A 26,955-nucleotide genomic window follows, 5' to 3' on the forward strand; every position below is an offset into this window, starting at 1 on the left:
GCAGCCCCGTTTTAAACGACAGATAGCTAAAAGATGACGTGTCGTCCGTCAGCCACGTCTTTTCACAGGTCGCCCTGCTCTGTCGCTGCACAGCTCTCTACTTGGTTCTCTCTTTGTCCACCCTCTCAGTCTTTGTGTCCCTTTCTCTGCTCATCCCGTCCCTCCCTGTCTTTCTGTCTTTCTGCCTCATCCTCTGTAGATGTCACTTTCTTCTTTCTCCTTTTCTTTCCTCTGCACGCCTCATTCCCCATTCTCTCTTTCTTCAAGTTTCTTCTCCCGGCTTTTTCATTCTCTTTGCGTCTCTCCCTCTCAGCCTCCATGTCTAGTGCCTCAGCTCTTCTCCTGTACGAGCCTCCAAACAGGCAAACAGTCATGTGGCTCTCCTATCACAGTATAATGAGATTGGGAGCACCCAAATTGAAAGAAGCCATTTTCTACAGCTGTCAACTTATTATCTAGGGGGGACCGACTTATTCCAGTACCTCTAAAGGCAACGGAGGAGAGAGGGATGAAGGTGATGGAGGGATGGAAGGGAGTGGGTTTGAAGTGAGAGGGGTGCTGAGGGAGGAGGTGGATGGGGAGCTCAGGGGTGAGCTGTTTTACATTTTGAATGTTTTCTTTTTTTCCCATTCAGTCTCTTTCTCTCTGATATTCCAGTTTGGTCACTAGTGCAGCCTTGAAGTCCAAGTCTTTTATTCACCATGTTTCTCTTAATATTTTAAAAAGCAGCATGTAAGGCTTTCTAGACCTCTGTCTTTGGAATGTATGTGAGTGTTTGAGCACCTCTCAGAGTGTGTGAGTGTTTATCGTCCTTCTCCATGGCTATTTATATGCAAACAGTAGGCATACTTGTGTGAGGGAATGACTGTCTTTCTACTTTGGCCAGGCGTCTGAAACTGATTTAAAATTCAAGCATTTAGGTGCTTTTATCCTTAGCGGCTTATAATAAGTGAGTGGTATCTGACTGGTTGGGCGGATGAAACCTGCAATTTTTTTATCGTGCTCCATTCGTCATTTGTTTATTGTAAACCACAAGGAGGATCACTGGAACTGCACTAAAGCAAAGTCAAATGAGGTGAGGATTTCTAGTGACGCACCTCCAATGAGGCCATAAAACCCTCTAATGGTCACACGTCCAGCTGATAGCAGGCGGCGAGCTGTAGAGAAACATGTTCTCTTCAGCAGAAGCAGCTCATTCCCAGCGACACATTAACGGACATGAGCACAGCATGCCCCACATATTGACGCCCCGATCACATCCTTTAAATGTCACATGTCCAGCAATGGCCCGCGAGGTTGCAGAACTGGTTTAGGAGGTTTTGAAGATGCCACGCACAAGCTGTCAGATCCAGCATCTGCAGGATCTGATGGTAGAGTTGGATTTGTCCTTAATTCCAATCAGGACAGTTGATTCTGCTTGACGTTCTGCTTGACAGGAGAGTCCCCCCCGACACCCCATCTTTCTTCAGAAAATCAGCTTTAATCCAATTTGAGGACATTAAACTGTAAATAATTGTTTTTGTTTGAGTGTCTTGTCAAGAAGATCTTGATCTTTTACACATTTTGCTTTTATTCGCCTCAAAGAGGACTATCTGTTCTGTTTGTACCCTCACACTGTGTTGTATTGTGTTGCTGCAGCAGGTTTCAATAATTACCTCAGCTGAGAAGGCTTTTAGTCCCATGAACTTTGTTGGCTTTTTGTCTATTAATTAGCAGACATCTCAAAAACTATTTAACAGATTTCAGCTAAATTTGGCACAAGTTTAGGCCGTGGGCCAAAAAGGAACTGATTAGATTTTGGTGCAGACAGCACTAATATGTGACCATTTTCGAGGGGCATCCTTTCCCCTTTAAAGCACTTTCTTTTCTCCAGGATTCATTGGCTCATGACAAACTCATCAGTTTGCAGCTGTTCTAACCGTAATCCCACCCCAAATTAGCCACATAATGCATAAGCAATACATTTTTACTTTGTTTTACATACAGCATAATTATTTTCTGCTGTTTGTCAGATTCTTTTAGACGTAGCCTGCTTTTAAAGGATTAAAACTCCTAATAATTACAAATTGTCAGATGCGTTTTGGCTTGTGGCTTTCATTGGGGGATAGCTGTGGCCTATTTAAAGGGAAACTCCACTGATTTGGTGTTGGGGAGCACTACTACATATGCAACAAAAGCTGAAGACTTATGTGGCTCAAGAGGGAGCTGTGAGACGTCTGTGGCTACATCTCAAGGCTACATTAGCTGCTACTGGCATAATGCATCTGAATCCACACTGAACTGGTTGTGTCGCGTTGCGGAAAACGTAGGCACCATGTTTTCACAAAGAAGAAGAATGAGTGGAATAAAAAACACGATACCTCTAGTTCTGCTGCATTGATTTGGATCCTTTTTTTTTATTTTCCGCGTTTGACAATGCTTTTAACATACTCTATCATAATCCATGAACACATTGTGCGATTGCAACCAAATTTTGATGTCCACATAATCCGAGAGGTCCTGCAGAATGACTCAATTAATCAGTAACACCTGTGAGCAGCTGCACAAAACGAATCCAGCAAATCTTTACCAGCCGCTGCACTGCACTTTTTTTGTGAGGTTCCTGTTGGCCCAGCACTGTAGCTCTCTCTCTCTCTCTTTCTCGCTGTCTCTCTCTCTCTTTGTGTGTGTGTGTGTGTTTGCACGTAGCTGTAGTTTTGTGTGTCCTGTATCTACCGTCTGTATAGCAGAGTGACCTTGATGTCTGCACTCAGCAGGAAGACACTGGAGAGGAGTGATTAACAGGAGAGAGACAAAGAGAAGAGAGACAAGTGCAAAGAAAGATGAAAATTACAAAAAAAATAAAGTGTAACAGAGTGTGAAAGTTAAACATGCAACAAAAAAACAGGAAATGGAAGAAATGAGTGAGAGTGACGGAAAGATAGAAAAGATCGTGAAGTTGAGCAGGAGAGAGAAAGTAGGGTGGAGTGGAGGAGTGACTCACTGCACATCTATTGGTTTTTCTTCTTCTCCTTCTTCTTCTCCCTACAGGCAATCTGGAGGTGCAGTCATCAAGAACAGGTAAGAGGCAGAATGAGAGATGGGAGGGAGGGAGGGAGGGAGGGAGGAACAAAGAGAAGAATATTACACTGAATGGTAATCAAACTCACACTTGCACAGGTGAGAAGATGCAGTGCATAGATTGTCCTCACAGTGAAAAATGTGTTACTGTGCGGCATGTGTGTGAGTGTGTGTGGTTTGAAGAGTGTGTGGTTGCCAGCTCAGCTGCTGTAACCCAGGTTAACAGGACTGCGCATCTCTACGGCACGCCTACACAAACACACACACACTCCACAACCGCCCGTCGCTGTCCACTCACTGCCCCTTACACACATGCACATACACTCAGAAATATGTGCTGGTTGAAGCTCACACACACAAACACAAATTTGCCCTGTACACTTGAAGCCCTTACCATTTTGACGCAGATACACACACAAACACACACACACACTTCTTCTGGCATCCTGTTGACCTGCTAATGTTGGACTATATTCCCCTCCTTGTCCTACACCTTTGACCCCCCCACACGCCCTCCCCCTTTCTATCACCCCTCCTCCTCCTCCCCTCTTTTCCTCCATCAGTCTTGGTGAGGAGTTCTACAAGGAGGCCATTGAACACTGTCGCAGCTACAATGCCCGTCTGTGTGCCGAGCGCTCCATGCGTCTCCCCTTCCTGGACTCCCAGACCGGCGTAGCCCAGAGCAACTGCTACATCTGGATGGAGAAGAACCACCGTGGACCAGGTGTGTGTCTCTGTGTGTTTGATACCTGGGCACAGTAAAGTGTCGAGTGGCTGGCCGAAGCTTGAGGAGCACTCTAGAGCACTCTCCTTTGTTGGTGTGTGCGGTGTTTGCCAGCTGTTGTGCTACACAAATTATTCTCTCCAGTCATTTGTCCCGCGGCTTCCTTCCTTCCTGTGCTCTGCTTGTTTCTGTCTCTCTTTCCTTCCTCTCTCCTCTCCCTCATTTCCTACTCCTCTTTTCCAGGCCTCCTACCTTTCACACCTCAACTTTTTTTTTTTTTTTTTTCGCTTTCCCCAAAGGGTGTTTCCTCATCGCTTTCTCTTTCTCTGTAACATCAGTGTACTTTGGCAGGGAATCAGACACCCCTGTAGGCAATGATACGCCGCTGGCACCAACTATTCCAGAGAGAATGCACTAATGTGTGTGTGTGTGTTTGTGTGTGTGTGTGTGTGTGTGGGTGTGTGCATTGTGTGTTAATGCTTTGAGTTTGTAGGCTTTGCCTGGTGTCTGCCTGTACAATTCTTTTGTTTGTTAGTTAGTTTTTAGTTATAAGTTTATTTAATTAGAATAGTATTGGATGAAGCTGAAAGTTGAATTAATTAACGTTTTGTATGTTTAAGATTCAAGATTTATTTCTATCTGGTGAACTTCAGCGTCTTTTTAATGGCTGATTATTCATCAGCAACAGTAAAATAAAAGTAAAATAAAAACTTTCCAAAGCCAAAAAAAAGGAGTTTAAATTTAAAAATAACGTACGGCCCTTTACACCACAGATTAGGTTTAGATTGAAGCCATCCTTCTGACTTTCCGTACAGTGCCACCTAACATTTAACACAATAAATTAAGTTTTGTTAGCGTTTAGCTCAAACCACTGTTGTGCCTAGCCTCGCAGAATCACTAGTGATGTCTAGTTTAATGCACTAATGATGTGTGCATGATGGGAGCGTGTCCTATCACCGAGCTGTATATTCCTCTGTGTTTCAGGTCATGCTCCAGGTCAGTTGTACACATATCCCGCTCGCTGCTGGCGCAAGAAAAGACGGCTAAACATCCTGGAGGACCCACGGCTTGTACCGATCGAGTTCAAGATCGGTAATTAAGGAGCATTTTTAATAACTCTTGCTATTGACAGTATTGCGAAATCTATGCATCCACAGGGTGCATGTTGCTAATTGTAAATTGATGCCAGTCATTAACTTTGAATCCCTTTTCCCTTTTAATCCCCTTGATGTAGCCTTAAGGTTTGAAAAATCAAGAAAGTGCCATTAATTGTTAAATAACTTTAACATTCAATGGCTCGTGGCTCTGTTGACGGCTCTGTGTCATCACTGAGCTTTCTGTATTTATCATAAGCAAAAGAACATTTTATGTGTAGTCATAGTTATTAGTTAAAGTCACATTAAGTTGCATATTTTGCTCATTTACTGACTGTGGCAGCAGGTGGGTTACACGAAGAGAAAATGCCTGTAAAGAAAATGTGCGCACAACAAAGCAACACACAGTGATACTTGAGATACATTTCAGATGATCACTTCAGCGTCTTTACAGTACTCGTGCCATCATGCACCAGCCAAATGTTGTTTCCTCGGGCCACTGTCAGCTCCACTGAGCATGTCAGCATGACTGTGAGATCTCCGCTGTTTTCTGATTGTAATTGTCTCATTCTCCAGACTACGAAGCTTCTCTAAAGAAGGAGGGGGGCATCCCAGACGGTCCTGTGCTGGAGTCGCTGCTCGCCGGGGAAACCCTGGACAAGAAGGTAGAAACCAAGGAAGAAGAGCCAATGAGCGAGTGTCAGGTGAGACTCGGCTTTCTCTTTCTTCCCTCTCTCATTTTCTCTCTCTGTCCTTTCAGGACTTCGTTGTGTTCTCTGTGTCTTGTTCTTGTTGTTTTCTCCCTATGTCAGGCTGTCTCTCTCTCTCTTTTTTCTGTTTGTATTACCCTCTGTGTTTGTGTTTCTTTGTCTGTCTCTGCCTTTGTCTCTCTCGGAGTGTGTGTTTTGGCGGTGACACAGGCTCCCGCGGCTCTGACAACTCCCTCCTGGCACCGAGTGTGTGCGTGCTTGTGATTGTGTGTGATTGCTCTGCAGCCAGTCTTGGTTTTTTTACTGGGATTCCACTCACGTGTTTTACAGACCAACCTTGTGAATAACTATTTGAAGGACATTTGAGAGAAGTCGATCCACCTCTTTGCTCTTTGTCATCCTTTATACAGCATGTTGTGCTCAGTAACTCCTGAGCAAAAAACTTAAAGCCCATCTATCTGGAGTATTTCACCAGCTGGAGGCAGTTGCTCTTGAATTCAGATGGACAGCTAATCAATCAGCAGTTGAGGGAATGGCCCTCACAGTGGCCCTTTGAGAGCTGGAGTAGTGTTTAGGGCCTCTAATGCAGGACTTCCCCTGTCTCCAGCCCAGCTCAAGGCTCGCCCAGGCAAGCGTTACTTCAACACTCTGCCCCATTATAGCTCCATGTGCACAATTTATTCTCCCCTTACTGCTATCACTGTCAGATTTTTTCATGATTCAGAGATCAGACTGTTATGTATGTTCTTTTTTGCAAAATACACAATCATGTTCATGCTTTTTAACATAAAGCTGGTGTTTTCCAACACCGAGGACAGGCAAAAGCCCCTTGTCTTAAAGGGGTGGTCCGCCGATCTTACGCATGAAGTTCAGTTTATTTGTCAAAGCCAGAAAAAATAGTTGTCCCATAAAAGAGTCTACCAACCTGCATTATGGGAAATGTAGGCATCAGTGTTTTTGGAACTGAATTATGAGCTTTACTCCTTCAAGTGAGAAGGACATAAATTGAATTGTTTCTCAATATGAACCAGTGACACCTATGGCTATACAGAATTTAGTGTCAGCGGTTCTCCTCTGAAGGCTGTTTCCTGCACTGGGATCAACAAACACTTGACCACCCGTTGATCTATGCAGAACAAGGCGAAAGCAAGGAGAGACTGAGATGGTTGAGGGCAAGAGAAAGAAAAGAGAAGAAAAGTAAAGAAGTAAACAAACAGCACATATGTCTCTCGCTCTCTGTGTCTCATCCGTAGAAGCTGCTGGTCGGGGATTTCCCTCATGAGCTGGAAGTGGACGAGATGGAGGAGGACGTCCCGAAGCGCAAGAACCGTACCAAAGCACGGGTAAGACAAGTCAATGACATTTAGAATTCATCACTTTTTTTTCCCCCTGGTCATTTTATACTGAACTAACAAGTCGTGAACGAAATAGTTTGGCTGTCGCTGTAGAAGAGTGAGGCTAGGGAAGCCAAAGTCTGCCAAAATGGCCGAGATCAGGCTGAGAATCAAACGGTGATGATGGTGAACGTTCACTGTGCTTCCTGTCAGACACACAGCATACGCCTTCTGAGTTAAATTACACTGACAATAACCAGAATGTATTCTGCCGTACAAGACTTAGAGGGAATCTGCTACATTCACACAGCCTATACTGCATTAGCGTAGTGTACGAGTCACATGTCAATTATTTTGTGCTTCCTCTATATTCCTGAGTCTGACTAAACAACAGTTATTACAGCGAAGAGATGCAAACAGATCCAGAGATTTAAATCATGCTGAGACAACCTTTATTTCTTCTTTTTCTTTTTTCTTTTTTTTTTTACAACTTTGATTAGGTCAGACAGGTTTTTCCCTCCACTCTTTTGGGGCATCCTATGGGAAGATAATCAAGTGCTAACAATGTATTCTGAAAGTCATCACACACACATACACTCACCCGCAGACACCAGGGTTGCTAATTGGAGCTGTTGCTCCCCTGCTAGGTGTCATCAGCCCCCTCCTGCTGGAAGTGGAGCTTTACACTGAGAGCAGATGATTAGAATGCAGACGTGTGTGTGTGTGTGTGTGTGTGTGTGTGTGTGTGTGTGTGTGTGTGTGTGTGTGTGTGTGTGTGCGTGCGTGTGTGTAGACACTTGAACACACAAGTGAGGAGTATGCTGTTCCATCTTTTTTATTGTGCATGTGTTTGCATAGAGGAAGATCGAAGTTCAAACTTTTTTTTGTGCGTGTGTGTGTGTGTGTGTGTCTTTGCAGGCCTACGGTGTCGGGGGCATGAGGAAGAGACAAGAGCCGCCTGCCATCGAAGACAGAGACAAGCCTTACGTCTGTGACAGTGAGCACTGCAACTTTCTTTCTATTCTTGTTTTTCCTTACTCCTTCATTCTTGACTAACATGTGCAGAAAACTGATTTTCTACACTGTGTGTGTGTGTGTGTGTGTGTGTGTGTGTGTGTGTGTGTGTGTGTGTTACAGTCTGTGGAAAGCGCTATAAGAACCGCCCAGGGCTGAGTTACCATTACACTCACACACACCTGGCAGATGAGGAGGGGGAAGAAGACTCTGAGCGACACACACTACCCTTCCAGCGCAAGAACAACCACAAGCGTGAGTCTGCTGTCTGACTTCCAGCAGTCCAGCAGTCCATCATCATTCATTGTTTACTTCATGTAGAGTGTTTTGGTTGGCTGGACAGGCTGATCCTGAGGCCTCTGGTGCAGAACAAGCCCGTAGTTTAGATTTTGCAGATTCAGGGTCATCCCGACAATCCTTAATAATCAGAATATTATCAAGAATTATTGATCGCGCTGGAGTTCCTCCTGCAGCATCATAGATAGTTACAGTGCTGACGGAGCCAAATCCAAAGTGAGCACTTGTGTGGATGACAGATAAGATTTCTCCCACTGGAGTGCTGGGTTTAGCTGATTTCTCCAGCTCTCACTGATTCCCTTTTCAGACTGACGCACTGACGCAGGTTACAACTGCGATTGCGGTCGATCAAAGTGGGCCGACTTAAATCATCCAACTTGGGTTCTTGACCCAACTTGTGGCCTGGGTTAAACAAGGGCCGGATGAGGGTGAACCAAAAGCCTGAAAAAAAAAGAGTGAGAGAAAGTGGAGAAAAAACTTTGTCAGTTAAGGTCGTAATGCAATTCTGTCTAATTCTACTGTAATTCTAATTTATGCAGCTACAGTTGTGAATGGGAGCTTGTGTAGAGACAGAGAACACAAGGATTAACCTGTCACTGCACCCTAACATGATTGGGTTTAAACATGCATTTGGTAGACCTGCACCATATGTGTGTCCCTGCCATTAAAAATTGTTTCACTCTGATGGTCGCTACACTTTTGCTTGTTGTTCCCTGTCGATAGCAGAATGTGTGACTTCAAGTCTATTGAAGGTTGAACATGAAACTTCAGTATTTAAATGGCTGGCCCACAGCTCACTTAGCCCAGGGGTAATTTTACCTTTTTCTGCAATGTAGCATTTAACCTTTCATTGTCTGGGCTGCTCTAGCCCAGGGCTAAAGTCACTGTCAGACCTCTCCTATTAAAGGTCACACTGTCAGGTAGAATGTACAATCAGCTGTGTACCAGCACAGGGAATAATATAGATATTTGTCTGTAAATAATACTCAGAAAAAAGAGGGGGCTATGATAAAATACTGACTTCACATTATAGCAAAATGATCAGCAATGAACATCATTCCATTGTTTCAAGGTATCTTGCATCATTTCTACAACACAGGGTTGTGGTGCTCCATCATGCTCACACAGGACGTGTGTACAGATATTTAAATTAGATTAAAGCAGAATAAAACTGAAATAAGCCTATTAATAAATCTGTCATCACCTATTTGAGTTAATGTAACTCTTCAGACAGTTTCAAGGGCTGCTGCAAAGATACACCAGCTCTTCAATCAACACTCATCAGCTCTAAATAGCTGTCAGTGAACAACCACCGGTCATACACTCAGGGAAATTTCCACCGCACTCTGTATTTACATTTCAACTTCTACCGTGCCTTTCAATTTACAGCACGCGGTACGGCTGCAGCTATCAGCGGCTTAATGAGCATCCATTAAAGTGCTGGTCCAGAATATCATGACTTAGTCATGAAGACTCGTGGTGCTGCTTGCCAACGCCTCCAGCACTTCTTGCCAGACAGTCTAGGTGTGTATTTGGATGCAGAAAGGAAGGGGCACAATGTTTCTGTTATGAAGTGGCATATCGTAGATTAATACAAAAAAAATCAGGTATATTTAGCCATGCTAGTGGCACGACTCTATGAATGGCGATGTTGGTTGGTTGGTTTGTCCACCAGTTTGGTCCAGACTGAAATATCTTATGTGTTTAATGGATTGCCATGAAGTTTTTTACAGTCATTCATGGTCCCCAGAGGATGAAGCCTGTTGGCTTTGTTGATCCCCTGACTTTTCTTTTAGTGCCACATTTATGGTTTTGAACCAAACGTCTTGTCAACAATCGGATAGATTGCCGTGAAATATGGTACAAACATTTACGTTCCCCTCAGGTTGAATTGTAGTCATGTTGGTGATCCCTTGACTGGATGCCATCATCAGGTCAACATTGCAGTTTGTCAGTACTTTGGTTTATTTACCAAATACCTACAGAGGTAATGACATTCCCATCAGTCTCAGCAGTGCTTTGTGGTAATTAGCAAATATAACATATTAACATGCTAAATTAAGATGGTGAGCATGGTAAATATTATACCTGCTTAGCATCAATATTACCATAATGAGCATGTTAGTATGCTGACATTAGCCTTTAGCTCAATGCACCACCGTACCATAAGCATTGTTACAATGTGCATACCCATTAGTTTATCCCATCCCTGAAGGCCCCAGCTCAGGGTTCTAGGAATCCCATTCATATTCGACAATGCCACACCTCATGATTTATGTCCAGTGTCAACATTCAGTGCCAGTGCAGGGTGCTGTATGTCCTGCATGAAGCAAGGCCGAAAGTAAGAATGTGGAAGGTAGCATGTTTGACCTGCAGGAAACAGACTTGCTATTTTTGTTTGCCTTTTTACTAACTGGAACCACATTCTTTCTCTAACCATTTTTTTTTGTTGTTTAATGAGACTTTAACCATAGTTTGTTTGCCTTAAGCACAATCTTCCCCTGACTTTAAACATACTGTAAGTGCTATTTGCAACTATTGTATAAAAGCAAGAATGTGAAAACCGTCCATTGCATTGCATTTGTGTTGGACATGAAACCAAAACCCATTGTCGTTAAACACAATCCAGGGTTTTGCAGACCCACCAATATCAATGCTCTGGTGATGAGGTTTTAAGTCTTCACAAAGTGCATGAAGAGCGCCATTGCATTACGAATGAAGTGTGCACAGCAGAGCTATCATTTAATAGAAGCTGAACATTTTAAAGGTTTTTCCTTCCTTCAGTGATGATACCTCCATTTCATGTGGGTGCTCCGATAAGCCGGCCTATATCAACCATGTCTTGGCACAACATGGAACGATATAATGGAATGTGGCCACGTTATTACTTACACCTGTGTTTGACAAGTTACGATGCCCATCATGAAATATGTCTTGTGTACATCGGGCTCAGGGACATTTACTCACACTGAATGTCGGCGTGGATTTCACCTCACACCACCTCATTCCCTATGGAACTTTTGGCTCATATTTAATAAGATGAACTGCAGAGAGTAAGTATGAGAGTTATTGCGTTTTGGCAGACTTCCTGAGGCTGTAAAGGGGCCTAGTGCAAAACCTAGAGGGATCCAGGTTTGTACAGGCATTTAAGCAGTAGAGTACGATTGTCCAAAGATCACTTGCAGTAAAAAGCATTGAATTGCAGCGTACAGTATGTATGCAGTAACAGCACTTTTGGTTGTCGCCATAGCACAAAGCTACAAAGGTTCTGCTAAATGTATCGTGGTTGCCAGAAGAGAGCAACAAATACTAGTGAACAACAATTAAATCAAATATTAAGGTTTCTATGAACAGATCATGAATCAGACCTCAAACCCCCCCTCCTGTCACCTGCACCATCCACACTCACCGAATGCTCACCATCTTGGTTTCTTTTATTTTCTCCCCCAGGGCCACTTTTCTTTCAATGTGGGGTTTTTTGTTTGGTGTTGTCTTCTGTGTCTTTTGTTTGTTTGAACAACACTTCTTTTAAGGACAATAGTATGCATTTATCCTGCGGGGGATTGTGTTTTGGTCACTTATCGTCAGTAAAATGGCTACAGTTGTTCACACAAAGCGAAACAAAAAACAATAGAAATAGCTGTGGACATTTGCAAAGGGAGTGTAGACGATTCATCCACAGCCTTTTCTTAAAACAAGCAATTTGCTCAGAATAGAATGCAACTAAACACAAGAACACACAAATCCACATTATCCGTGGATGGTGCACTACAACAATGTCCACACTAAAACTATGCTGCCTCTCAGTTAATTGGCAGTGTGTGTTTTTAAATTGGCCTGTCTGACAGAACAGACTGGCCCTGTGTGTGTGTGTGTGTGTGTGTGTGTGTGTGTGTGTGTGTGTGTGTATTTGTGTGTGTGGCCATGCTGCAGTCTTAGGTCTCTCCAGTGGAGGAGAGCAAGAGAGACAGCATTTGAATCGTTTAATATCCCCCATCACTCCCTCCCAAACAGTCAGTAATCACACACACACACACATACAAACACACACACACACACACACACGTACAAACACACACACACACACCCACACAGTCTCAGAAAATGCAATCTTCTCTGCTGAAATGGAAAAGGAAGCTTAGCCTTTTGGGTTGGTGTGTATATGTGTGTCCGCATGCACAAGTGCAGATGCATTTGCAAAGCTCTGTGAGTGTGTTCATACGTGTGAATGTGCATGCACAAATGCGTGTGTGCGCCATTATAGCTTTCCCCAATTTGCTAAGCGTCATGGAGGAGACCCTCCACCCTTCGGTATATTGCCACATATGTAATAATTTTAATATGGCTCCTGCAAATGAGAGCAGCCCTGCATGCATAATTCATGCTATACACAAAGCTGTCTAGACACTATGGCACGTATGCCGCATCCACTAAACAAGTGTGAGCTGAAACTTATCACAAAAACTATGAAACTGTCTTTTCTGAACCTTATCCAGCTCCGTTCTCTCTCCGTTTTTCCATCTGTGTGATAAATGAGAGATTATTCCACCAGGAGATGAGATTTTCCTTCCCTCTCTTTCTCTCCGTCCATCTCTCACCACTTTCCTCTTCTCCTTTTGCTCTGCATCCTCACTTAACCCTCCTCTCCCATCCCTCTCTGCCTCTCATTTTCCATTCTCTTCACTCTTGTTTTGCTTCATCCATCACCCAGCTTTGGGTTTCCTTTTAGTTTATTTCTTTGTTTTGTGGCTGCGCTTCCCCCGATCATCACCAGAATCAACCACCACCACTAAACCTCCCCATATATCTGGATCCCAGCTGATATACTATTTACACAAAACGAGCAGCGCCATTAAAATTCATGACTGCGCCACACACTATGTGTTTTTTTTACACTCTTCTTCTACTTCTTTTCCTCCGAACAGAAGGCTGGAGGTAGAGAGGGAAGGAGCGAGGAAGGGAGAGTAAGATATGGGGTGGGGAGAGGGCTCTTTTGGCATTGATGTGATGGTGGTAGGAGTGGGGGAAGAAGGAGAAGAAGAGGAGGAGGAGGCTGAGGAAAAGTAGATGAATAAGGAGGATGTTTACTTTAGTGGTTGGCCCTGCAGTGTCCACCTGAAAATTGGTTTTGTGGGTATGGACAGAGTGAGAGAGAGACAAGGAGGTAAATGAGAAAGAGACAGCAAAATAGAGCGAAATAGTGAAATAGCAGGGATAAGATAAATAGATTGCAAGAAGGACACAAATTGAGAGGAACAACAACTGTGAGTGAATGAGAGAAATGAGAGAAAGAGAGAGAGGCAGAGGGGAAGGGAGAGGGGGGAGGGGGGGAGGGTATAGTTGTCATTAAATCCCCCCTCTCAAATCAGAGCTGAGATTCAGAGGCCACTTTATCTGGACGGACAGACGGTCCTACGGTGTGGAGCAGCAGGGACGCTCTGAGTGTGTGTGCCTTTGTGTGTGTGTTTAGAAATGTGCACACACACGTGCATTTTTTTTAGTGTGTGTGTGTGTGTGTGTATGTGTGTGTCTGTTTGTGCTTCTGTGTGCCACCGAGCCATGTGAATGCGCTCTATGGGCAATCATGTCCAACTTTGAGTGTGTATTTGTGTGTTTGTGTGTATGTGACATGTAATTGAGCCCTTTGAAGGTCAGCGTCCCTCTGTTCCTACTCACCATTGTTGGCTGTTGTGGGTTTTTTTTTTCCCCTCTCCAGTTTTTTTGCCTTGTGTCTCAAAATGGCCTCCCTGTCCCCCTCCCGCTGTCTGCAGACAGAGGAGTGAAGGACGAATTTTGATCAACCGACATCAATATAAAACAACACTGAGGACCTAAAATGGCCACTCCCCACTCTGTGTCTATTGTCACTCCATATGTGCACCACAGCCTCGCTTTCTCTCTCTCTGTCTCTCTGTCTCTCTCTTTACCTATTTCTCTTCTGAATAACAGCAAAGATGGGCAGCAGTAGCTCAGACCATAGGGACGAGTCCAGCACAGACCATGCTCCTGGAGTGTGGACTCGTAGCTTGAGCAAGGCTACAACTCCTAACTGCCTCGAGTGCCGACTACATGCAAGCACAGTCGCTCTCTCTCCACTAATGCATGTCTATAGGTCCTGTGTGAGTGCATGTGTGTGTATTTTGGGCCTTTGTGTGTAATGATTGCTAACTACAGAGTATAAAAATTGAATTTCCCCACGCGGGATTAATGAAGTAAAATTAAAAATCAATGATGATTTGAACTGTGGTAGATTCCAGCTCTTGCATTTATGGCTTACACTGCCATTTAGAGCAGTATCGCTGGGCAGATATAGATGTGTGTCTTTACTGGGATTAGTCTTCGTCAGTTCACTGGGTCTTGTAAGATGTTAAGTCTCTGCATCTAATACAACCTGCAAATGCTGACTGTGATTTCCGAGGAAAAAGTCGGGGACTGCATTGTCATTTGGTTTGCGTTCAATTTAAGTCAGCCCCCTTTCTTGAAATGCTCTCAAATTCGAGTAGATTTCTGATGATTTTTTCTTCATCCTTGCTCTTAAATGTAATGTCAAAGATCAGTTGAAGTATGAAGAATGCCAGAGTTTGCCGAATGACAAAAACGACAGCTTCAAAGCCTGAAAGGCCCATGTTTAATGAGTCATCTTTTAAACTTCTTTCCAGCGTGCTCCAGTGGTGTGTGTAGACGTGGAACTGCATATTAATGAGCACATGTGTGCCTAAATTACCTATTATTTGTCTTCTTGTCTGTATGTGCACAGGAAAACTGGCTCTGTGATTCACATTTAGCGGAAAAGCCTCTTTATATGTATATATATTTTTTATTGTAATATTGTAAAAATAATCTATATAATAACACATTTTCTTTTTAATATCCTGTCTGCCAATGCAAAGACAGATCGATATATATAATACTTCTCCATGTTAAGACAGCACATGTGGAAATAGAGAGCATACAGTGCTCTTTGGATGTCTTCTGAACTTTTCACGTACATCGGCATTCCTCCTCAGCTTTTGATTGGTTGATTGTTACCGCTGCTGCACGGCACAGGAAAGGAAGGGAGAATCGGCTGTTGCCTAGCAATCCGGTTGCCATAGATACCGTCAGGGCTCCCTCCTAAAGAGTACACTGTTATGTACATTGAAAAGAGAGAGAGAGAGGGAGGGAGATGCCAGGAAAGGGAGGGAGGAGAGGTGCGGGGAGAAAAGAAAAGGAGGGAGGAAGAGAGGAGACAGAAAGACAGAAAGAGAGAAGAAGAAGTTGTAGTAGCAGGGAGAATTAGCAGAGGGGGCACAGAGGAGTTCATTAAGAATAACATAAAGAATGGGAGGAGAGAGAGAGAGTATAGACAAAGACAGAAGCAGGGCGAGAAGCAGAGGAGTTATACCAAAAAAAAGAAAAAAAAAATCTCTTCATGATTCATCATATAGATTCCCCCAGACAGTTGGAGCGGTGAAAGCAGGGTAATATTGGAGTCTGCTTCATTTGGTATTCCGTCTTAACATGCAGTGCTGCGGCTTGCTGGCTGGTTGTTTTGTGGTTCCTCAGTTGTCTTGGCCATGTTTGGATAAGCCTCCACACCACCACAACCCATCCCACCACCAAAATACCCCTCCACCACAAATCCACCCTCACCCACGATCCATCTCTATCTGTATGTTTGCTGTCTGTGTTACTGTCTGTGACTGAATGCAACTTTGACTGTAAAACACGACGACGAGAGGAGGAAATAAAATGGTGGTTTAATGCACGAGAACTGTCCTGCATTCTGGTCCTCTGCTGCACAAGAATGATGTCCTTTACAATTCTGGTTTGCTCTGACTAAAATGCTAATTAGAAGTTAGCACAAGCGGCGATAGGCACCGTGACTGAGCGCACACAGAAAACTACAGAATCTCAAACTCCCCATTTGAGTGTAAAATGCTTCAAAAGATGGGAGGCAAATTCCACTCTTTTTTTGCAGAAATTCTCCCTTTTATGGGTTTTTTGTTGTTCTAGTCCGACTGCTCATTTTAGACATTTCCACAAGACAGTCCACAGCTGACACATCATAGTGGACCATGTGAGGTTGGACACAATTCAGACAGGATTTCGCAGTCACATTCCCAGCCGTCTCTCTCCGTGGAACAAAATAGGATTAATAATTTGCATTTTAACTCTTCATTAACAGGCACACAAGCATGTACTGGCTAAGTGGCTCTTTTTAAGTATGTGCAAATGTGAGTGCATGTGCACAAGAGGCTGTGTGTGTGTGATTTCTTTACATGCATGATTTATGGGGCAGTTACAGTGTATCTGTGCGCGTTTGTGACTCATTGGCATGTGTATCTATTCGCCAAATGTGCAAGTATCTGCAGCCTGCAGAGCCCTATGGACCGTGTGTGTGTGTGTGTCTGTTTCTGCGGGTCAGTGTGATTACAAAGCATCCATAGATCAAGTTTTATTATGCACCAAAACTGCCTCTGTCCTCTTTACTTTGCAATGTCATCTCTGCACACAAGCTCACATTGCACACACACACACACACACACACACACACAAATGCATGCATCCAGACCCACAATGCACTGGGAGTTACGCAACCTGCTGACTGGACATGAGTGAAAGTAGTACTTGTGCGTGTGTGTGTGTGTGTGTGTGTGCGCGCGTGCGTACGGGTGAGGGGTGGGGTAGGTTTGGAGGGTGCAGGGATGGAAAAGCAGCAGAAATGGGGGAAAAACAGGGAAAGAACAGAACATGGCACTGGTGCAAGTATTAGCGTGAGAACAGATGGATCGCAGGAAAGAGTTCCAATTTCCTCTTTGAGAGTAAAGCAGAGGGAAGAGCAAAAGAGATAGAGAGACCAAATAAGGAAAGGGAAGCGAAAAAATGAAGCACAATGAAGCGCAGAGAAGAGATCGAATCAGCGGCAGAGAGAGCAGCAGCAATAATGAGAACGCATGAAAGTGCAAAGAGGAAGAGGGAGGAAGAGGATGGCAGTAAGAGTGAGAGGAGGAAGATGGAGAGAGAGACAGAAAGGAAGCCAGTGACTTTTCATCTGTGACTGTCGCTTTCCATCTGACTGCATCTCTGGCTCCTTGTCTGCATAAAAAAACCTGAAGATGTCTCCTTGAGCATTTGAGCTGCTCTGTGTGTGTGAATGTACACGTATTTGCTTTTTATATGTCCATTTGTTTATCCTTTGGTTTATTGTTAAAATATGTACATTTATTTGTGACTGTATGTGATTGCACGTGTGTGTGTGCGTGTGTGTGGCTGGACTAGGGTTACAGGGACTCTCATTCATCACATTAAAGAGAGCAAGTGGGGGATGGGACTGAAACTGGACAGCAAAAGTTATTATGCAAAGGCTTGGTTGTAAATCTTTGAGTGTGTGTGCGTGTGTGTGTGTGCGCGTATGTGTGTGTGTACTCTACTGTATGTGTGTGGTTGTGGGTGTTTTCTTCTGTGTGTGTGTGTGCTCTCATTGTGTTTGTGTGTGCGTGCGCTTACTCCTGAGAGGCTCTCCTCATTAAGCAGCGAGGCGACAGGAGTGCAGAGTGTGTGTTTTCACACACCGCTGCTCTGATACAACGGGAGCCACTTTTTTCGCCTCCCTTCCTTCTCTCCCCCTTTGTGTTTCCTCATCTCTCTCCTCCTCCTCCTTCCTCTTCTCTCTCTCCTTTTCTCTTTCCTCGTTTGCCTCATCCGTTCTTGAAATCCCTCCCTGCCTTTCTTATTCTCTTCTTCGTCTACCTTTCTACCTCCCCCTTCGTCCTCACCCTTTCCTCCTGTCTCGGCCCGCAGTGCTGGAGTGTTACTTCAGTAATTGTGAAGTACAGATACACTCTGAAAGTGAAAACATTCACCCTCAGCCATCGCTTGTTAATTCTGATGTAAGCCTCAGCCTTGATTAATCAAGATTGTGTTTTTGTGGTGATCGTAGCAGCCGCAACTTGTGTTTCTTTGTGTTGTTGGCTGAGTTTAGCTGTATCTGTATCTACATAACAGAATAGGAGTTCAAAGATGCACATTAAATCAGCTCAATCTGTTCCAGCAAATGCAAATATTTCATATAAATATGAATCAAGGAGCAAGAAGTGTGTGGAAAAAGATGAGGAAATGCAAAAAGTGTGGTGGAAGAGAGAGTGAGAAAAGTCAACAGGTAGACCTATTTCTTTGTGTGTGTGTGTGTGTGTGTGTGTGTGTGTGTGTGTGTGTGTGTGTGTGTGTGTGTGTGTGTGTGTGGAGGCACAGGTAATTCCCTTCAGATGGAAGCACTAAACTGCGGCCGGTCAGAGGATGGGATTATCGACCGGCCAGGGTCGGACTGTGGTATTGATTGCGGGCCAGAGTCTGGGAGGGATACGGAGGGGAGGGAGGAAGAGGAGGAGGTAGAGAGGTTGGGAAGAAGAGAATGAGGGACAGTGCCAGGATGGGGACACAGACATCAGGTCACGACTTTCTCAAAGTGTAGCACTTTTTTTTTTTTGTCGTGCTCCTGTTGTGCTCATGTTCTTCTGACCTGGTCACCATTAGTGGCATCATCTTCAAATAAACCTTATAGTTTTTTCTCATCTTTTAGAAACCACACTGAAACTTTAATACTCAATACAACAGACTAAACTTTAACTGTTCCTTAAAGCCCTAAATAAACCGAATTAAATGATCTGAACATTCCTACAAAGGTGGAAACAGTGTTGTCTAAGCTCATGCTTTTTGTTTGTTTGTTTGTTTTTGGTTTTCACAGGACAGTGATGTGAAGTGTCTGAAACATTTCAAATCATACAACAGTGCAAAGTTCTGAACATTCATGAGTTCATTGTGTCACTAATCTGTGATGAGGATAACAACATGATTTAAGTGTAAGGATTGTTTCTCCGTCACCCTCTGCTCTCCCCCCTCTCACACACACACGATTCAGTTGTCTCATTGTGACCAGAAAAACTTTGCACTTCCTTCATTAAATCCCAGAATACATAAATAATGCATACAAACACATAAAAAAGTGATATTTGAGATACACATTTTGGTAAAAGTGAGAAGAAACTTCAAGGCTCCGGCAGAAAAAAAGGTGCACGCAGGGCAGGAGGCGGTTGAGAGAGAGAAATAATAACGCAAGGTAATGAAGGAGCAGCTCGGAGGAGGAAAGGAGAGAAAATGAGACGGGGGAGAGAGAAATTATAAGCAGAGAGGGAGGAAGGATTGTGACGGGTTGGTGTGTGTCGGGGGGGGGGGGGGCATTTGAGGATTCATCTCTTGCTGGATAATTCCCAGGAGGATCTCTCTCCAACACTTGAAAGCTGTGAAGTGTGCGGTTCTGCTCATACTCCTCCTGGTAATTGGAAGAGGAGAGAGGGGGAGGGAGGGAGAGGAGAGACGGAGACGAGAGGAGGGTCAGGTAAAGAAGGGGAGATGCGGAGGTAAGAAAAGAAGAGATAAGAAAGAGGGTGGCTGAAGTAAAGATTTGGGGATGGAGACGAAAAAGAGGAACCGGGGGAGAGGTGAAAGTAACGAGGGGGTTAAGAGGAAGAGAAAGAAAAAAAACACCTGGCTTGTGCCACCTTTCTTTTTTCCCTCTCTTTGTTTTCAACCTGGCTTACATCTCTTTTATTTCTGCTCATTAGCTCACACCTCTTTATTCTCTCTCTCTCTATCGCCATCCTCATCCCTCCCTCCGTCCCTCCCTTTGCCGGCGATGGCGTGTCTGTGGTTGCAGGCGGCTTCTGAAACATGGCCGCTGGCGTTTAATCATTGATAGAGTTTTTTCCTCCACGCAGGCAGGCCAGCGGGCAGCCTCGACTCACTCACATGCGTCAGGACCTGCTGATTCACTCTCTGGGGCCTCCGAGCGTGCACACATGAGCACACAGGCACGAATACAAAGGCAAACAGAGATGCACGCGCACACACCGAACAGCAGCGCACAGACACGGATGAAATGTAGCACGAACGTGTGCGCGGCTATCCACATGTGTGCCTGTCTAGTTTATCCCACCAGGGATTGTGAGGCCCAATCAGCAGCAGTGAGCCCAAATAAAAGCAGTGAAGATAAAAGCAATTTATTTGACCAGAACAAGAAGACAAAAACGTGTTTGCATTGGCTCCAGGCCTGCACGCCACATATGTCTCTGCAGCTTTATGCTCCCTTCTGCTGCACTCGGTAAACATCTGGCTGTGTTGTTCTTAAAAAAGTAAATACACTTACAGTATATATACTGTATGCTCCCCCAGTATCGCTCTGCTCTTTATCCACTGTAGCCTGTAGCAGATTCATATAGAGCCTTGCACTGTTTGCATACGCAGTGAGATTCGATGCTCTGCTCTTTAGCCATGCTAGCAGTGTGGCTCCAGGGAAGGTGATGTCAGTCAAGCTATGGTCCAGACTGAAATATCTCAACAGCTATTGGATGAATTTCCAGGACATTTTGTACAAATATTAAATGATTCTCAGGACTTTAATAGGGTTGTTTCCATCAATATACTTTTATGTGCATTTTTAATTATTGCGGTTGATGGAAAGGACAAGATTTAAAAAAAAAATCATTCTGAATTTTGCAAAAAAGTTTTTGCGCTTGCTCGAGGGGGTTTTTGCCTTAAAAAAAACGAGTTAATGTGCTAAAAAGAACCATCTTTTTCAAATAAGTTCATTTAACTCACATGATCAGCTGTTTCTTCATGTCCTCATCGCTCCACACAGATCTCATGTAGCATACAATACATGAAACAAACAGAAATGTCATAATTCCATCATGCTTTCTACATTTCTTTCACCGTTTCATGTTGGGCTGGCGCTCTTTTAATGATGTCATCTTGTTGCACCCTCTTCTTCTGCAGTGGTTTAATTGTTTTACGACCGGAGAATTGTGCCGCTTATCTCGTCCAACTCCCAATAATCGCATAATTGTCTTGGATGGAAACAAGCATTCATTCACATTTACTTTTGCTGGCGTCTCGTGAACTGTAGCAACCGATTTAGGCTGTAAATGTCAAATCAAGGCATAGCCATTATTGATCAAAGCATCAGACTGTAGTTCAATCAAGGTCTAACACAGGCAGAAATGCATTGTGTCTTTCCCGTAGAGATAACAGTCAGATCAGCCCTCGCTGCATCCTCACTGACAGTCATGGCAGTGATCTTTAAGGCTGAAATCAGCTGGGATCAAATGAACCAGATGCACATTTTCAAGTTTTCCATAATGACCCTCTGATCTCAAGAAAATGAAAGTTGTTTTCTCGTAATAAATTATCTTGTTATCCCGAGAAACCTGCCTTTTGTTTTCTCAAGATAACGGGATAAATCAACCCGTTATCACAAGTAAGCTAGCTTTGTTTTCTCAAGATAATGAAACAATCAACAAAAATCTTGAGATAAGGCATTAAAAAATAACTGCAGACACGAACTCAGTAAATAGGCAGTGATTTCAGACACAGTCATGTTAGCATTGTCATCGTTAGCACGTCAGCATGCTAATTCAAAGCACCACAGTGCCGAAAGGACAGCCTCGCAGACCTCTGGCGAGATTGCAGAAAATTATAGGCACTGCATTTTGAGATGTCTTGGATTTATATTTATATATTTTGGATAAAAGTAAAATCTAGCACTACTCCAATGGAGTTGACCTATACTAGTTTGACGGGCAGGAGAACAAAAAAAATATATTTATAATGACTTATAATGTTAATTTGGTCAATCTGCATGTATATTCTGCTTACTTACAATTACTACTACTACTACTACAGCTACTGACGTGTTCATACAGAATACAGTATCATAGTAGCTGTATGGTATGAAAGGCCACACTGATTTTTTGTTGATTTTTAATAAAGGGGGGGAAAAAAATAGGCCAGGACATATCTGCCTACCGCTCACTAGCACATCGGCCCGATGATGTGCAGGTAATTTTTTTATCCTCTATAATGAAACTCACAATTTAAAAAAAGCTGACACGAGCAAGATTTCATAACATTATCACTGGCAAAAGAGATTATTGAGAATTATGAGGACAGAGCCATCTGTGTTGAAACACTGAATTGCGAGTATCATATTTATAGTATATCCACATTTTTTTTTATCCTACACACAGTAAATCTGTGGCAGTGAAATCCCTGTGCACATCCTGGTAGTGGCTATATTTATAAGTGCGTTTGATTATTTCTGCTGGTGGTTGATCCTCTCTGATACAGTAGTCTCTCCATCTTGGTGTTCATCATCGCACCACACAGCCTTGCAGTAAAGTCCTATATATGCTTCCCTCTCACAGCACAGTTGACAGCCTCTTGCTTATGGTTTTTGCTCATCGTACTCCTGTTGAATTCTGCAGTGGCAGGTACAGCTTATCATTCACCCCCCTCCCCTGTTCTCTGTCTGTCTGTCTGTCTGTCTGTCTGTCTGTCTGTCTGTCTCTCATCCTGATCAGAGAGGGGGTTTTTTTTATTATTTTATTTCTCGGTGGATTAAAGCCAGACCCTGTGGAGTAGAAACCCAATCTCTCTCACTCCCTCCCTCCTCACCCTCCATCACATTCACCCTCTACTCACACCCCCCTCCCCTTCCGGCCAAACAAGACTCCACCCTAAAATGGATGGATTAATGACCTCTCTCTGTCTCTCATGTGAACACATGCACGGTATCACCTACAGCACTGTCTGCCTGCACGCCTGTGTGTGCTTATCTTTTGTCTTTCCTGCAGGACGGATGGCATTCTGTGCGCGCCTGTGTGTGTGAGTGTGAGTGTGTACCTGAGTAATCCACTCTGCTGTATTCACTGTGGCTCTGTCCTGCCCGGTGAGTCATGGTGAAAGACCCGTCCAGTACATTACATCTTAGAGGAGAAAGTGCACATACAAAATAGTCTGCGGTGGTTATGTGATTGCTTCCATTAAAGTGATTATGCAATCAACAGCAGTAAGTCAGGCAGGAGGCAGACAGGCAGGCAGACCAGCAGTCAGACAGACAGACAGAAGAATGAGGGGTGGCGGTAGATGTGTAAGACACACACATACACACACACACACACACATATATATGCAGCACTCAGGCAGGCAGGGGGAATTTCTCTCTTGTTAATAATCATTATGAAACGGCCTCACATGGAGCTCTCGCCTTGCCGCGCTCAGCATGACGGCAGGTCTGTCCCAGCATCACCTCCTTGCGCACACACACACACACACTCACTCACACTTCTCCCGTCTTTCTTCACTTCCTTTTCTTCTTCCAACCCCTTCACTCCTGACAATATTTACCAGGCCCCAGGGGCTCCCAGCAGACGTCTCTCTCTGCGCTTCCCCGTCCCTCCGCTCCCTCTTCCCGGTTGAGCCGGGGGTTCGGCGAGCCCCAGGTTCCAGCGCAGGCCTGCACCGGTGCTTGTTTTTACCAGAGCGAACAGATGGAAAAGGAGAGAGAGGTAGACGGAGCGCTGTGCCCAGCTGGGATGCTGTACAGTCTAGCAACGGGGACTTACTTACACATCTCCTTTCTTCTTCTTTGTTTTTACACCTCAACATTTTACCTCTGATCACTCTCTGTCAGACAATACTCTGTCGACAATGTTTTCTCTGTCTCAGCACACTTTGGTGATGGCTGCTCTGTTGATCCGACTTTTACACTCTTTCCCTCTCCACTATCTAGAGATTGACACAGCGCCTTAACTCCAGGGCAACATTTCACAACACTGACTTATGAGTTTACACTTTTGCTCTTCATACCCCTTTTCCAAGAGCCAACTGAAGTTCCTTACCTGCTTCTCGTTTCTTTTTCTCCTACCAGCCAAGAAAGCACCAGACGGCTCAGTGATCGCCAACGGCTACTGCGACTTCTGCCTCGGAGGCTCAAAGAAGACCGGCTGTCCTGAAGACCTTATCTCCTGTGCGGACTGTGGACGCTCAGGTAGGGCTCCGCTGAAGGGGATGATTGGCAGGAGGAAGGCGGTCCTCTGTTGATGCACAATTTTGAAATGTTTCATTTGTTGAGTACAGATTTGGTATTTACTATATAAATACTGTAAATGCAAGTTTCAATTGCTGTTACCTTAAAATGGACCATACCAGTGTTTTTTGTTTTAGCCTACTACAAATCATGTACAACATACTTAACCTTATTAAAAGCCATTTGCTGTAATGTTTTACATTTTTGAGGTATTTTTCTTATCTTCCAGGCAGCCACTGGTTTACATTTTTTATACAATTCTGAGAACCAATTTGCAGAGCCTTCGAATGAACCCAACTAACTATGGTGGCCCTGAAGGACAAAATACACAGAGTGAAAGCATAGGCGTTATTGGAGATTCTCCAAATAAAAATGCAAATACCAAAACATATATATACAGAAGTAGTTTAGTAACATTAATAATGTTAGGTCACTAACATTAGCTAACAAGGTGGCATCATCTCTATCTGTAGGCAGTTAACTTAACACTAGCCTAAACAGGGGTGTTTCTTTTGTGAGTTATTGTCCTTAAAGGCCACCGTTCATAAAAATGAAATTCACGCTTGCTTTCATTTGTGTAAGTCATGTATTTCTCGCATTTGTAAGTGCAGGTTAATTGAAAACGTCTGCGCTGCATTGCCATTCAGCAGCCGCATAACTAAAATAAAAACATTCATGAACGTCTCTGTGATGTACTGCCTTTTCTTAAGCTATTCTCTGCAAGTTGATTGTTGAATAGAAACCTTTGGCTGCCTGAAAGTTAGACAACAGGTTAAACCTTCTTAAACAATATGACGTGCTTTACACAACGGTGGCTATAATGTAAAATGTACTGAAGTCTTCTGTGCAAGAAGAATGTCTCGCTCATCAAACACACTTCTGTTGCTGCTTGAGAGGTGTAAGAGTGGCAGGAATTTAAATCCACTGTGAAACCTTATGTGAAAGCATCAACACCCGATAAGAAAGTGCTATTATGCATACAGTGTAATCAGTTTGTCATGTATGATGACACTTTAAACATAGTTGGGAACACAATTTTGTATTTTGTAAAGTTTTCATATCAAGGCTAACAAATAGATGAGATAAATCTCAATAAAATATGATAGAATACAATTTACCAAATTGCATGTAGCTCACGGTTTATGCAATAAATATGACGATACATGCTCTGCAGTATGCCAGAGGTGCAAAAACACTCTGTTTGCCTGTTTCCAAGGACAGGACTGAACTTTGGTGCTTTGTCTGGCACTTGCTATCTTTAATGTGGTCATGTCCATTGATCACAAGGAAGTCAAACAAAGACTTTTTGTTGGCATTAACATATGAATGGATTCAATGAAATGTAATCTTTTGGTGTGACCTTCTTGTCTGGCCTAAAAACACAAAATTATTTAAAATCCTGTCTGCTGCACGCCTTTCAATCCTGGCTTGTTGTACAACAACCTACTTTACATTTGTGATATTATAAACCATTGTCTATTTCTTCTTTTGAGGTCATTTCTCATGTGCTACAAGGAACTTAGATGAGTTTGTGAGAGAATGGTCTCCCTCAGTATGTATTTTGGTTGTGAATGGCCAACAGTCAGTTTTATTGGAGTAGAGTTCAAGTATGATTTTTAAAATATGGTTGTATGATTTTTTCCCACTATAAGTCCCTTTGTTTTGGTATGGGATGTGTTTGTATATTCTGGTTATATGTATACATGCAGAGATTGCAGTGTATATGGTGCAGACTTTGTGTATTTATTACTTGATTGCATGTACTGTATATATATTTTTTCTCCACATGTTTCTTTTCATCTGAAAAATAAAAAAGAACAGAACTAAAAAGATGTACGTGATTTGTAGTGAATGGGCTGCAGCATGCAAAACATTGGTATGGTCCTCTTCTTTATAACCACCCACAAAAGAGACAAATGAAGGTCAGGGAACAAGTATGACATAATAATAATTATATTGTCATGATCATGTAACAGCAAGTACTGGAAAAAACTGCAATAACAGGGCAGGAAGAGAGACAGAATATATTTGAAATGGTCAAAGAGTGGCCCGCAGTGAAAAGGGACACTTTATTTTTGTGCTCTAAAATTGTTGCTTTGGAATTTGTTACCAGGTTTACTGAACGTCTTTTGTAGTTCTCAAGATCAAATCATAAGTAAGCTCGAGGTACAATTTGTCCTGAGATGATTCAAATAAAATTTATGTTACTGTAGTTTTGCTAAATGTTATAATTTAACCCAATTCTTAGATTCTTACACACAGGGAAAATGCTGTCTGCTGTGCTGTCTCAAGAAATGTAATGTTCATGTGTCACACATCACTGTTGAATTATCCGTCAAATATAAATAAATCACTGGTATGAAGCAAACAGACTGATGGATAGATAAAATAGTAGATGATGGATGACTGTCCTGAAAATTCAGGAAGCGATGGTGAAAAACATTGTGTGGGCGTGTGCATGTGCGTGTGTGTTTGTGTGTGTGTGTGTGTGTGTGTGTGTGTGTGTGTGTGTGCACCCAGGCCACCCGTCCTGTCTGCAGTTCACAGTGAACATGACGGCAGCGGTGAGGACTTATCGCTGGCAGTGCATCGAGTGCAAGTCCTGCAGTCTGTGTGGCACCTCTGAGAACGACGTAGGAACTCACTTTATTCTACATGTTAACTCTAAACACATGTGGCTGCACACACACACACACACACACACACACACACACACAGATACACAGATACACATAGTATACTGCAAGTACATACTGTAGTACATGATATTACAAAGCCTTATTTATGTTTTATACAGTCTTTTATAGGTAAAGCAAGA

General features: G+C 43.4%; 1 protein-coding gene across 1 annotated transcript in view; it reads left to right on the top strand.

Annotated features, from left to right (window-relative positions):
* dpf1 (D4, zinc and double PHD fingers family 1) overlaps nucleotides 1-26,955 on the top strand; it is a 37,189-nt gene that overhangs the window by 8,569 nt on the left and 1,665 nt on the right. Inside the window, exons 2-10 of the mRNA XM_041941073.1 lie at nucleotides 3,031-3,060; nucleotides 3,624-3,784; nucleotides 4,769-4,876; nucleotides 5,455-5,582; nucleotides 6,842-6,931; nucleotides 7,841-7,919; nucleotides 8,060-8,191; nucleotides 23,979-24,098; nucleotides 26,658-26,770. Coding sequence (XP_041797007.1) covers nucleotides 3,031-3,060; nucleotides 3,624-3,784; nucleotides 4,769-4,876; nucleotides 5,455-5,582; nucleotides 6,842-6,931; nucleotides 7,841-7,919; nucleotides 8,060-8,191; nucleotides 23,979-24,098; nucleotides 26,658-26,770 — 961 coding nt within the window. The remainder of the gene's footprint in view (nucleotides 1-3,030; nucleotides 3,061-3,623; nucleotides 3,785-4,768; nucleotides 4,877-5,454; nucleotides 5,583-6,841; nucleotides 6,932-7,840; nucleotides 7,920-8,059; nucleotides 8,192-23,978; nucleotides 24,099-26,657; nucleotides 26,771-26,955) is intronic.

This window comes from Chelmon rostratus, chromosome 7, assembly GCF_017976325.1.
Source record: "Chelmon rostratus isolate fCheRos1 chromosome 7, fCheRos1.pri, whole genome shotgun sequence".
NCBI lineage: Eukaryota > Metazoa > Chordata > Actinopteri > Chaetodontiformes > Chaetodontidae > Chelmon > Chelmon rostratus.